Consider the following 12,986-nt stretch of genomic DNA (forward strand, 5'->3'; position numbering starts at 1 on the left):
TGAGGCAAGTTTGAAGGTATAGGTGGGCTTCCTAGGGTCGGTGAGGAGGAAGAGCCAGTGCAAATGGACACTGGAGGGAGGGCCACCCAGTACATGCCCAGGCCAGGGAAGATCTGGATGAGCAGGTCAGTGGGAAGCACTCCAGCTGGGTCCCAGCTGCAGGCTGGAGCTGGGGCCACTCCTAGGGGTATAGGCTCTGAGTGGCCTATACTAGCTCTAGCTGGGGTGAGGGTAGGGCCCAGTGGGCAACCCCTTCTTCACTCCTGGGGTTTTCCCACATGCTGTGCCGTCCAACACTACTTCTCCTTTCTGGGCTGGCCCTGATTCAGCAGTTCCCCACTGCCCTGTGGAAGTCTGCTGATGTCAGCTGGCAGGCTTCCTGGGGGAGGTAGCTAAAATAAAGCTCAGAGGGCCATGAGGGGCTCCCACCTTCTTGGCACATAGAACCTTTCCTGTGAAGACTCTGCTGGGAGACCCTTTGCTTCTTCTCCCGTCTCCTTCCTGGTCACAGGGCCACCAGGGCTGTAACCATTACTCCCTCTGGGCATAATGTCAGCTTCAGGGCCACCAGGACCCTAAGTCTCGGGCCAGTGTGAGGAGGTGGCCTCAGTGAAGCTTCGCCTCCTGCCATGCACCCACCCTTACCGGTAATAGTTAATCTTTCAGGCTGGGCTGCTGGGCTGCCTGGCTTCATACTCCAACTGTGGGGCCCAGGACAGGTTGCTTAGTGTCTCAGTGCCTCAAGTTTCCTCATCTGTAAAGTGTGGGCAGCAGTAAGTCAAAACTCTTAGGGGACCACCCCCCCCTTTGTTTTTGTCATCACTGGGGCTTCACTGCTCTGAGTTGACTTTTTCAGAAAGAGAGAGAGAGAGAACACTGAAGCTTCCCCAGTGCCATGGGGACCAGGGCTTGAACCCTGGTTGCGTGCATGGCAGAGCAAGTGCTCCCAGGTGAGCTGTCTGGCTTTGTAACAAGTAGACTGATGGGGCCACGTGATGTGCCTAGGAGCTGCAGGGGACACGTGTCACAGCAGTGGGTGAGCTGGGCTTGAGTGCCAGAGTGAGGAGTGGGGGAGGCAGGGGTCCTGCCTCAGGGATCTCACATGCTGGGAAGGCTGTGGGCTGATAGACCCCCCCAGATACCCAGGACAGCAGTGAAGGGACCAGGGGAGGGAGAACTGGTGCCACTCAGGCCCTGAGGAGGGGCAGGGGCAGGTGGTAGTTGTGCACTGTCTCTGCCACCCTCCACTCTGCACTGGCCACCTGACTTGGGGAGGTTGGGGAGCCAGGCCCACTCAGCCCTGCTTGGCGATGACGGGCAGACCCACAGCTCGCCACAAGCCAGACACCCCAAGGACCCTTCTTCGTGGAGTGCAGGAGGCATGGCTGTGGACACCTGCTGTCCACAGTCATCACACCCAGGCTAGGCCCAAGGGCTTGAGGGCATACTGTCTCCTGTCACTGACCTCCTGACACAGATGACCAGCTCTCCCACTTCCTTCCCCACCCACTCACTTCATCTGCCCACTCACCCCTCTGTCTGGCTGCCTCCCACCTCGCCAGCTTCCACCCTGTGGATGACTCAGCCAGGCCCTGTACTTCATGGTGATGGTCACAGTCAACCTTCGAAATGGGCCTGGGGGCAGGTGGGGCAGATGGCCAGGCAGTGCCCATGCAGCAGGGCACTCAGACTCTCAAGACCAGCACAGGCCCATGTGGCACAAGGCTCCCTGACAGGCACAGAGAGGGCCTGGCTGGCCTCCGAGGCCTCTTCATCATCTCCAGGGATAGCCCAGAGCTAGGGGACCACACAGTGGCCAGGTGCAGATGCTCCTCTCTGGCTTGGGAGCCCTTTTTGCCAAGGGGATGGTATGTCTTCATTTTTAAGTTGGTAGAACATTTTAACCCATTTCTTTCATCACTGGGACTTCACTGCTGTGGGCTGACTTTTTTTTAGCTAGAAAGAAACAAGAACACAGAGAAGGAAAGGCGCTTGCAGTGTAGTAGAGGTGGGACTTGGGCCTGGGCTATAGGTGCACAGTCCAGATGAGCTATTTGCCTGCCTTTTAATTAATTTTATTTATTAATATTTACTTATTTGTTTTATAGAGACAGAAATTGAGAGGGAAGGGGAGATAGGGAGGAAGAGAGATATTTGCAGCACTGCTTTACTGCTTGTGATGCTTCCCCCTGCAGGTGGGGACCAGAGGCTTGAACTCGGGTCTTTGTCTTTGTGCATGGTAACATGTGCACACTACCAGGTGTGCCATCCCTAGCTCCAATTTTATTTAATCAGAGCACTGTTAACTCTAGCTTATGGTAGTGCAGGGGATTGAACCTGAGAACTCAAGAGTTTCAGGCATGAAAGTCTTTTTGTAGGGAGTTGGGCGGTAGCGCAGCGGTTAAGCGCAGATGGCGCAAAGCACAAGGACCGGCGTAAGGATCCCGGTTCAAGCCCCCGGCTCCCCACCTGCAGGGGAGTCGCTTCACAGGCAGTGAAACAGGTCTACAGGTGTCTATCTTTCTCTCCTCCTTTCTGTCTTCCCCTCCTCTCTCCATTTCTCTCTGTCCTATCCAACAATGAAGACATCAATAACAACAACAATAATAACTACAACAGTAAAACAACAAGGGCAACAAAAAGGGAAAATGAATAAATAACTATTAAAAAAATAAAAGAAAGAAAGAAAGTCTTTTTGTATCATCATTATGCTATCTCCCCTACTGTAATTTGTTTTTGCTGTCTCCCCAGCCTCCCCTGCACCCCCCCAAAAGTTTAGGGAATAATTTTTCTAAAGCTTATCCCAGAGGGAGGCCTGGGCAGGGTCTGGGGAGCACTGAGGACGGACCAGCAAGACAGAAGAGGTGGATCTTCGCGAGGAGTAAAGGGTGGTGAGGTTCTTCCAAGGGGCCACAGGACTGGAGGACCAGCCTTTCTGTCCTGTCACATCACATCCCGGCCCTTCCTCACTTTCTCAGTAGTCACACTGTCTGCCAGGAACATTGAGGCAATACAATAGACCAGGCTGAGAATAACCACAGAGAAGGAAGACGTTATTGCCTGCTCCCACAGGCCGTCAGGCCCTGGACAGTCAGCCTTTGAGGTCAGGCTTGAGGGTTCTGGGCGCGCGCGCACACACACACACACACACACACACACACACCATCATGTTGTGCTGGTGCACGGTACACCTCAACCCTCCAGCTACAGTCACAGGCCAGGGCTGTGCTCCCCATGAGGCAGCAGAGGAAACAGGGCTCAGAGAGGCTGAGGTTCCAGCCTGTCTCTGATCTGATATCAGCATCCTTTAGGGAGCAGGGTCCCCAAGCCTGGTCTGAGAGTTGGGGGTGCTCCTGAGGAGTGAGGGCAGAGATGAGGAGCTAGTGTTTGAGAGGAGTGGGGTAAACTGAGTTTGAAGGGTTCAGGGGCCTGGATCTTCCCTGGGGAAGATCTGAGATACGAAGCTCTGGAGACCCACAGCTGGGAGACTTAGCACTTGCCTCTCAGTGCTCAGTCAGTCCCGCCTCCTCCCTTTGCCAGGGAATGCTTTCTTATACCCTGCTTTGGTTGGGGAGGGGGGGATACAGTGAACCTGGGGCCTCCGCATGTGCCACCCTGCCAAGCTAGCTGCCTTCTTCCCCAAGGATAGTCTGTCTTTGCAGATACAGATGGAGGGGGAGGGCAAGAGAGATTGAGGGGGAGGGTTGGGGTAGATAGCATAACTGTTATGCAAAGAGACTCTCATGCCTGAGGCTAAATTCCCTGCACCACCATAAACCAGAGCTGAGCAGGGCTCTGGTAAGAGAGAGAGAGAGAGAGAGATATCAGAGCACCATGTCACCATCCACGCATTTCCCTTGGTGCTATCCCTGATGTTCTCACATGCCAGGGCCTGAGGCATGGCAAAACATGTGGTCTACCCACTGAGCCACCTTTAAAAACCGACGCATGCAGGAAGCAATTACAGAAGCCAGACCTTCTACCTTCTGCAACCCACAATGACCCTGGGTCCATGCTCCCAGAGGGATGGAGAATGGGAAAGCTATCAGGGGAGGGGGTGGGATATGGAGATTGGGTGGTGGGAATTGTGTGGAGTTGTACCCCTCCTACCCTATGGTTTTGTTAATTAATCCTTTCTTAAATTAAAAAAAAAAAACGATGAATACCTTCTTAGCAGTAAAAGCTCAGGGCCTGCTTCACCTCTTGTAGTAACCCTGACTCCCAGTCTAAAGGTATGAACCCACTGGCCCCCAGTTCTGATCTTTGCAGCCTCCTAGAGTATGGAGAATGAGTAGATACACATAGTGCTAGAGCTTCGGGGACAGTTGGTCTTATGGCCACAATGCAGACTCCAAGAGGGGCCGTCCTGCCGCTAGCCCCAGAGGACTCAAAGTGGGAGGCTAAGGCTAGTGTGCACTGAGGGGTACCTGTCTGAGTCTGTGGTGGGAAGGAGTTCTGCTGTGGCTGGGGCCTCTGTGCTTATGAGTCCTGACTGTCATTTAGTGTCACCAGTCCTGTGACACACACCGAGCTAACCCCTGAGTACCCACCTTCTGTTCCCAGCCTTCCCTCCAAGGAAGAGGAGTTGCTGTCACTGCCACTGTCATCCCCTCCCCAGCCAGCAGAGCCCCCATCTCCACCTCCCAGCCCCCCGAAGGTCCCCCCAAAGCCTGTCCGCCAAGTCCCAGAGTTCGGTGAGTACCACAGCCAGAGGTTTTAGGGATCAGGGACAGGTCTAGGCCACTGGGCACCTGCCTGTCCTCCCTCCAGGTGGGGCCAGCAGCTCCCTGCCCTGCCTCCTGGCTGTCAGTGCAGCCTGACAGGCTTTGGTTCCGAGACCTGGGGGTCTGCTCGTCCTGGGAACACCCTCTGTACAGACCCTTCATCCTTGCTGCACTTCTGCTTTCTTTAGAGTCCCCACCCGACCCTGAGCCTGGCATCCTATTATGCACGCCCTTTCCTTTGGCCACCCTGGTGCTGTCCTGCCAGAATATAAATAGCACTTCCTGCCCCTGTGTCTTTTTCTGAAAGCCAGCGGGTTGGGGGCAGGGCCCTTCTCGGGCTTCGAAGCCCAGCCTAGGTGCCCTCGGAGGGGAGGCCAGTCTCCCTGCTTCTGAGTCTCCCCCACCCCATTTTCTCTTCAGATGACTCAGACTACGATGAGGCCCCCAAGGAGAGGCTGGGGCTCCCAGCCGGCGTGATGACCAAGAAGGTGGGTGGAGGGTGTGGGCTGTCTGCCCAGAATCTTGTCCTTGTGTTTCCTGCAGAGTCCCCTCTCACTTGTAAGGGTCGCACAGGCCCAAGGCCCAAGCTAAGGCTCCAGCTCACAGTTCCGTGTGGCTTCTCTGCTTCGAGCACATCTGTCTCCCAGTGTCTGTCTGTTTCACTTTCTGTTTTCCCATGTCTCTGTCTCCTGAGTGCTGGAGTTAAGTCCCTATCCCTGGTCTTTCCCTAGTCCTTCTTTCTGTCCTTGTGACTCCAAGCCCCCAGGTCCCTGTGGAGTTTTGGTGGGGGAGGGAATGTGAGGAGACAGAAGTAAAAGCACTGAGCTGCGGACATAGGCTAGAGTGGTCGGGAGTGTGAGACAGCCCCCGTTGGATGGGTGTGAACTGGGACTTGAGGGCACACATGACACTGAGCCCATCTGGGCTGGGGACAGGAGGAGCTCTCGGCAAGCCTAGTTCCACGGGCAGTGCGTGTGGCCAGCCTGCTGAGCGAGGGAGAGGAGCTGTCTGGGGATGACCAAGGAGACGAGGATGAGAGTGACCCTGCCTATGAGGGCGTCCCCAAGTGAGTACCCAGCCTGCCCAGCACCCTCCTCCCCAAGCCCATTCCCCCAGGCCTTCCCTCTGAGCCCTCACCCCCTCCTTCCTGCCCCACAGTGGTGGATGGCACACCAGCAGCCTGAGCTCATCCCTGCCCAGCAGCCTCCGAACCCCTGAGCTCCTGCCATACCCCATGGATGGGCTGGCTGGGGGGCCCCGCCCCGCTGCCCCAGTCATCAAGGCCGGCTGGCTGGATAAGAACCCACCACAGGGGTGAGTGACACCTGGGAGGTTCATGGAACGTGCGGTGCCTTGGCCTACAAGTAGGGACCCCAGACCAGAAGGGTCAGCATGATCTAGCCAGGTCCCCTGCAGGCAGACTGTAGCCTCTGAGCACCCCTGCCAGAGCAGTGATCTTGAAGTTGGGAAGTCATAGACCTGCAAGGTAGTTCACCTGGATAGGGCACTGCTGTGCTGCACACATGGCCCAGGTTTGAACTCAGCCCTCACTGCACTGGGGGAAGATTCAGTGCTGTGGTATCACTCTCTTTAAAAGGGACCAGAGTATTACTCGGGCATCTGTGTTTCTGGGGATCAGACTCGGTACCTCCTGCTTGAGAGTCCAACACCTTATCTACGCACCACCTCCCAGGCTACCATCTCTCTGACTCTATCTGAAAAATGACAAAAAAAAAAAAAAAAAAAAAACTTGAGTAGTCTGTCTTTGCGTCTGACTTCAATCCACCTGGTAGTTGAGATCCATTTGGGCTCCTTCCCACTCAGACACGCCTCTCCCTCACTTTGTGACTGCCCATGGTGGGGTAGGGAGGTAACTCTGGAGCCACTGTCCAGCCCCACCCCCCATCCTGACCCTGTCATCCTCTGCCCCTGAAGGTCCTACATCTATCAGAAGCGCTGGGTGAGACTGGACTCCGATTACCTGCGCTATTTTGATAGCAACAAGGTGAGGCCCATGTCTGCTGGCCTGGCCTGGGCCCCTCCCTCCCTGAGCCAGACCTCCCCGAGCTCCGGTCTGACTCATGACCAGCTGTGGAGGCCTTTCCCTGATCCCTTGTGGGAGGCGAGGCTGCCCAGTTCTAGGGAGTCAGGGCAGCTTGGCCTCCCCACCCCCAGCACAGCCCCCTTTCCTGCAGGACGCATACTCCAAGCGCTTTGTCTCTGTGGCCTGCATCTCTCGCGTGGCTGCCATTGGGGATCAGAAGTTTGAAGTCATCACCAACAACCGGACTTTTGCTTTCCGAGCAGAGAGCGATGGTAGGGAGAGGCCAAGGGCACATGTACATACCCATGTCAGACCAGAGGGGAGGGAGGGAGGGAGAGGCGGTTGTGCTTGACCCCAGTCCTCAGAGCCACATGTTCTCACCAAGGCTCAGGCAGTTGGTGTTGCTGAAGGGGTTGGAGCCTGAGCTTGAACACAGGGATGTTGGGCCATTTGGGCCAGGGTTTCTGGCTTCCCCAGCTGGGGAGCCCTTTGGGGCTCCAGCTCACACTTCCCTTCACCTGCAGCAGAGCGAAGAGAGTGGATCCAGGCCCTGCAGCAGGCGGTGGCTGAGCAGCGTGCCCGGGCCCGGCTGTCTAGTGCTCACCCACTGGGCATTTGTGGCCCCGAGCTGCCTGACCGCTCTGGCAGCCTGGAGCTGCGTGGCTTCAAGAACAAGCTGTACGTGGTCGTGGTCGGGGACAAAGTGCAGCTCTATAAGAATCTAGAGGTGTGAGCGGTCAGCCAGACAAAGAGACTCTCTCCTTCCCCCACCCTTCAGCCCTTCATCCCTGCCGCCTCTGCCCGTCTTGCACCCGTGCTTTTTTCTGCACACACCCTCCCGCCCCCCAGTGCCTGAGTCCTGGCTTGTCCTCTGCCTTTCTCTCCTCCACACACACATCTGCTCCCTGAACCCAGCCCCGTCTCCCTGGAACCCAGATTCCCCAGTCCTCCTTGTACACCTTCTAGTCTTTACGGTGCCACCTCCCTTCCTCTCCCCCCGCCACAGGAGTACCACCTGGGCGTGGGCATCACCTTCATAGACATGAGTGTGGGCAACGTGAAGGTTGCAGCTGACCGGCGCAGTTTCGACCTCACCACCCCCTACCGCATCTTCAGGTGAGTTCCGTCCCCCACCTCACCTTGAGGTGAGCACCCTCCTCACTGCAGCTTCTCTCCTGCTCAGCATTCCCTTCTCTAAATAGGAGGCTGCCCCTCCTGACCACTCTCCCAGCTCCCCTCACAGCTTCCCACCAGCTCACCCACTGCTCATCTCTGTGTTCCCAGCTTCTCAGCTGAGTCAGAGCTGGAGAAGGACCAGTGGCTGGAGACCATGCAGGATGCCATCGCCGAGGCCCTGTCCACTTTGGAGGTGGCTGAGCGCATCTGGTCCTCGGCCCCTAACAGGTTCTGTGCAGACTGTGGGGCTGCCCAGCCTGACTGGGCTTCCATCAACCTCTGTGTGGTCATCTGCAAACGCTGCGCAGGTGTGTGGGTAGGGCACCGAGCCAGCAAGGGCTGGCCAGCTGTGCTGGTTGTTGGGGGCACAGTGAACCGGGTAGTTAAGATCCCTGTGTATAAGTGGCACTCCTCGGCCAGGCCTTTTCCACCACCATTGACCTCCAGTGCATGTATTATAATCCAGGATTTAATGAGTCATGATGTCATGGGCAGGGACACTGAGGCACAGAGAGGGAACAGCAGCTCAGTCAGGGCCACCCGGCAAGTGAGTGAGTCTGGACATGATCCCAGGCATGTAGGGGCTAAGTGGTCTGTTACTTGGGAAGAGTGGGAGGAGGGCTGGGAAGGGCAGTCAGGTACAGTAGGCTCCGCCTCCTGCTCCTGGACCTTGTGTGGGACCTGAATTCAAGCATGGCCCATTCCCTGCAGCCCAGGCCTGGATCTGCCCTTCCACGTTGGAGATTTCTTAGTGTGCACCATGCCCCTAGAGCAGTGATCTGTGCCCTCATGCAGCTCCCATTCTAGTAGGGAGAGGGAGAAATCCACATAAGAACCAGTGCAGGGTGTGTGTGGCTGGATTCCCAAGCTGTACAGGAGGTAGGCTGCAGGCCTGGCCCCCAGGTGGGCATAGGAGGAGCTTATATGACAGGGAGGTACAGCCCTGAGTCTGACTCTCTTCGCACAGGGGAGCACCGAGGTCTGGGTGCCGCCATCTCCAAGGTGCGGAGCTTGAAGATGGACAGGAAAGTGTGGACAGAAACACTCATTGAGGTGGGGAGCTGCCATCTGGACTGGGGGGTGCACCCCATTCAGTTGTGGCCTATCTGTGAACCCTACCTCTCCCAGACCCCAGAATCCTGGAGCCAGGAAAATCCTTTGGAATCCTCTTGTGGGTGGGGAGTTTGGAGAAGTTGCTATTTGGCAACAGCGGATGGCCAGTGAGCTGAGGATGTCTGCATCGTCTGAAAGGACTGTGAAAAAGACAGAACATGCCCCCGGGACTGTGTGTTCCACAGGGCCTCGAATGTCGGCTTCATTTCTCCTGCATGCACAAGCTCCTGGGGGCTCAGTGTGTGCATCTGGGGGCACACTCATAGATGTCTCCACTCGTCTGGTCACAGGAACCCAGGCACTGGTGCTTACAGTGGTTAGAACACCAGCAGGAGGCTGGTCTAGGGCCCCAGCACCATCCTCACAGCCCCAGCCAGGCTGCAGGCGCCAGAGCAATTTAGTTATCTTCTATCCCTGTGAGTGATGAGTGATGAGTGAGTGCTCCCATCCCCAGTTTGCAGGCACTGAGGCCCATGGAGAGAAAGGGACATGCCTGAAGTTCCAGTGAGCTCGGTGGTGAGCTCAGTGGTGTAAGCCCTACAGGACCCCACGAAAAAGCCAACCCAGCTTCTAGGAAGTGGCTGTGGCAGTAACAGATAAATACACTCAGCCCGAGTGCTGGCCCTGTCGCTTGCCAAATATGCCCCTGTCCCTTTTCCTGAGCCCAGAGAGAAATGTCAGGGACAGGGAGTGTATGTGCTTATCCTGCGGGCTGACATGCCAGGCCCTCCTCCCCCTTCCAAGCTTAGGAATGAAGAATTCCAGATGTGTTCCAGTGTGGGGCAGCAGGAGGGGTCCTGCATGGGTGGGGCTACCTGTCAAGCTGTCTGCCCTTGTCCTGTCACTGAGCAAAGCTCCCCTCCCCCCTTAGCTTTCCCTAGGGGGGTGGGGGGGTAGCTGGGCTCTCCCTGCTCCCTGACTGACCACCCAGCCACTGGACCTCTCTGAGCTGTCTCCTGACTGCCTGCCTGTTCATGCCCACAGCTCTTCTTGCAGCTGGGCAACGGTGCTGGGAATCGCTTCTGGGCTGCCAACGTGCCCCCCAGTGAGGCCCTGCAGCCCGGCAGCAGCCCCGGTGCCCGGCGGCGCCACCTGGAGGCCAAGTACCGTGAGGGCAAGTACCGCCGCTACCACCTGCTCTTTGGCAACCAGGAAGAACTGGATAAGGTTAGGGCACCGGAGGTCCTGGAGGCCACCCCTTTTATGTCCTGCCCACCAGAACCACATTCCACATTTCTTTCTGGCAGTTCAGGGGGATGAGCTGTGATGGGGGGATGAGGGCCTGAGCCACACAGAATTGGGACAGGGGCTGGGTGGTGGTGCACTTGGTTGAGCACACATGTTACAGTGTGAAAGGACCTGGGTTCAAGCCCCCAGTCGTCACCTGCAGGGGAAAAGCTTCACAAGTGGTGAAGCTGTGCTGTGTGTATCTGTCTCTCGCCCTCACTATCTCCCCCTTGCTCTCAATTTCTAGCTATCTCTATCCAATAAGTAAAGATAATAAAAATTTTTTTAAAAAAAGAGAGAATTAGGACAAAGCAAGGAGGAGCCAGGCCTGACCCCTAGCCCCTGGCCACATCTCCAGCATCTGTCTGCTTCCTTCTCCCCCTCCACTGTCTCCACACCCTGTCCTGCTCCTTCTGAGTCCTGCCAAAAGGAGGGAACTTGATGGGGATGCTATTTCCTGTCAGGCTCATGAGAAACAGCTGGCCGCCCAGCCCACCCCATCCACACCCCACTCAAGATGAGGACCTGGACCTGGCAGGATGGGAGCCAAGTCCTAGGCCTTGGCCTGGCTGTCCTCAGCAGAAAGTGTCTGCTTTGAGGCAGGGGGCTGCCATAGTGACCTCTGGCTGACTTTCAGCCCCTCCCCCAGGCCTCCCCACCCAGGCGGGCCCTGACCAGGAGAAGCCACCTCCTAGGAACCCAGGCATCCAGCCCCTGGCTCAGCCCAGTCTGGCCCGCCAGGTTGGGAGGGGCAGCGACTCCCATTGGTTGGAAGGGCTGGGCAGGCCGTGAGGAATTCAAATGTGGGAGGAATTAGCTACAAAGCGTCCCCCTCTCCTCTTCCACAAGGCAGAGAGGACAAGCCTGGCTGTTGACAGGGTCCGCAGGGCCACCCGTGGGTGAAGCCAGTTGCTGGCACCCCAGCCCCTACCCGGCCCTTTCTCTTCCTCCTCTCCTCTCTGTCCCTCCTGCTTCACTCTCTCAAGCTGCGGGTGGGCCCCAGGCCTGGTTAGCCCTCCTCTCGCATCTTCTGTCCCATACCCCCTTCCCGCTGGTCCTCCCACCTAGTGTGGACTGACCCTTTGCTCCCTCCCCAGGCTCTGTGTGCTGCGGTCACCACCACAGACTTGGCCGAGACCCAGGCACTCCTGGGCTGCGGGGCTGGGGTCAATTGCTTCTCGGGGGACCCTGAAGCCCCCACACCCCTCGCCCTTGCCGAGCAGGCAGGGCAGATGCTGCAGATGGAGTTCCTCCGGAACAACCGAAGCACGGGTGAGCCACTGGGAGGGGGGGGCTTGAGGGACAGGGCTTCTGCTGCAGGGTCTGCCTTTTGGGGACGCAGAAGGTTCTGCAGAGCCAGTCAGGGTTTGAGGGCACTGCTGGGCTGTGACTGCTGCTCCCTGCACGCCCTCGGTGCTAGTGTGGGTGATGTGGAGTGTGCCTCATCGCACACCCATGTGCATTTGTGTGTGGGCTTCCCCTTGTTGCACATGTCCTGTGTGTCTGTGTGTCCTCCCATGACCTGCAACATGGGGTTCTGGGCAACATCACTGGGCTGCTGGGAGCTAGGGTTCCCTGCAGCTGGGGTACAGAGTGTGCCTGTGGCTGGGGTGGGGGGTGCTGCAGTTGTCTGGGTGGGTGACCTCACCCATCCCTGCAGCCTGTCTACCCTGGGTAGGGCTCCATCACCGAGTGGGGCTGCATCCCCTCAATTCCCTCTCACTGGTGAGAGTAAGCCACCCTGGTCATGGCCCAGACCTGGATTCTGGGGCCACATCCCAGGACTAAGGGTGGAGCTCAGCCAGTCTCTGGGCTTGAGGCCATGAGAAGGTGGGGTGTGCTGGACCGGAGAGAACCCTGGTGTCTGGGGAGGCGTAGGAGACCACCCAGCCAGCTGTGCTTTGGGACTGCTGGGAGAATGTCTGGAGCCAGACTGTGCTGCTTCCTCAGACTGTGTCTGGGGCAGCCCTCCCACTGGGCCGCTCACTCCTCGGTGTCTCCACTAGGCAACATGGACTGGGCTGGGCTGTCAGGGAGCTGGCAAGTGGAGTGGGAATTGCGCACATAGGGAGACTAGAAGCAGGATAAGAGCATGGGGTGCTAGTTAGGAGTGGGACCTCTGGGGCTGGTGATCAGGAGTACCCTCGGAGACAGAGCCTGACTGGCCAGTCTTCCTCACTTTCTTCAGAGGTGCCTCGGCTAGACCCTGTGAAGCCTCTGGAAAAGCACTACTCAGTTATCCTGCCCACAGTGAGCCACAGCGGCTTCCTCTACAAGACAGCATCTGCAGGCAAGCTGCTGCAGGACCGCCGTGCCCGGGAAGGTGGGTGCCACACTGACACAGACACCCTGCTTGGGTGCACCCCCCAGGGCTGCCCACTGCACTCGGTCACCTAGGGAAGGGCTCCTTGATCTGGCTCCACACAGAGTAGTAGTTGCCTAATAAATGGGCGATGGGAGGGAGTGGCCAGGATCGTGCATCTGAGACCCGGGCAGCCTTGATTGAGCCTCTCCTGTGTGTGGCCTTATACCAGGAACCTGGTCATGGATCCTGTGAAAATTAAGATATCGAGGACTAAGCCTAGAGCTCTGTCCCTCTTCTGCTCAGCCTCCTGTCTGTTTCCCAGCTCATCAGAATCCCCAGTCCTGGCTGTACCCTGTACCAACCTAAATGCTAGTCCCCTGCCCCAGGGCCTCTCTGG

At 57.4% G+C, this 12,986-nt stretch overlaps 1 protein-coding gene across 8 annotated transcripts in view; it reads left to right on the forward strand.

Moving 5' to 3' along the window:
• Positions 1-12,986, forward strand: part of ARAP1 (ArfGAP with RhoGAP domain, ankyrin repeat and PH domain 1) — a 65,393-nt gene that overhangs the window by 34,055 nt on the left and 18,352 nt on the right. For all 8 annotated transcript variants that reach the window (XM_007527493.3, XM_060176874.1, XM_016190163.2 and 5 more), the window contains 13 exons: positions 4,564-4,694; positions 5,145-5,212; positions 5,660-5,790; positions 5,883-6,038; positions 6,660-6,729; positions 6,920-7,040; positions 7,293-7,495; positions 7,775-7,884; positions 8,053-8,252; positions 8,912-8,997; positions 10,042-10,224; positions 11,382-11,556; positions 12,473-12,607. In XM_007527493.3, coding sequence (XP_007527555.1) covers positions 4,564-4,694; positions 5,145-5,212; positions 5,660-5,790; positions 5,883-6,038; positions 6,660-6,729; positions 6,920-7,040; positions 7,293-7,495; positions 7,775-7,884; positions 8,053-8,252; positions 8,912-8,997; positions 10,042-10,224; positions 11,382-11,556; positions 12,473-12,607 — 1,769 coding nt within the window. The remainder of the gene's footprint in view (positions 1-4,563; positions 4,695-5,144; positions 5,213-5,659; positions 5,791-5,882; positions 6,039-6,659; positions 6,730-6,919; positions 7,041-7,292; positions 7,496-7,774; positions 7,885-8,052; positions 8,253-8,911; positions 8,998-10,041; positions 10,225-11,381; positions 11,557-12,472; positions 12,608-12,986) is intronic.

Source organism: Erinaceus europaeus, chromosome 17 (assembly GCF_950295315.1).
Source record: "Erinaceus europaeus chromosome 17, mEriEur2.1, whole genome shotgun sequence".
NCBI lineage: Eukaryota > Metazoa > Chordata > Mammalia > Eulipotyphla > Erinaceidae > Erinaceus > Erinaceus europaeus.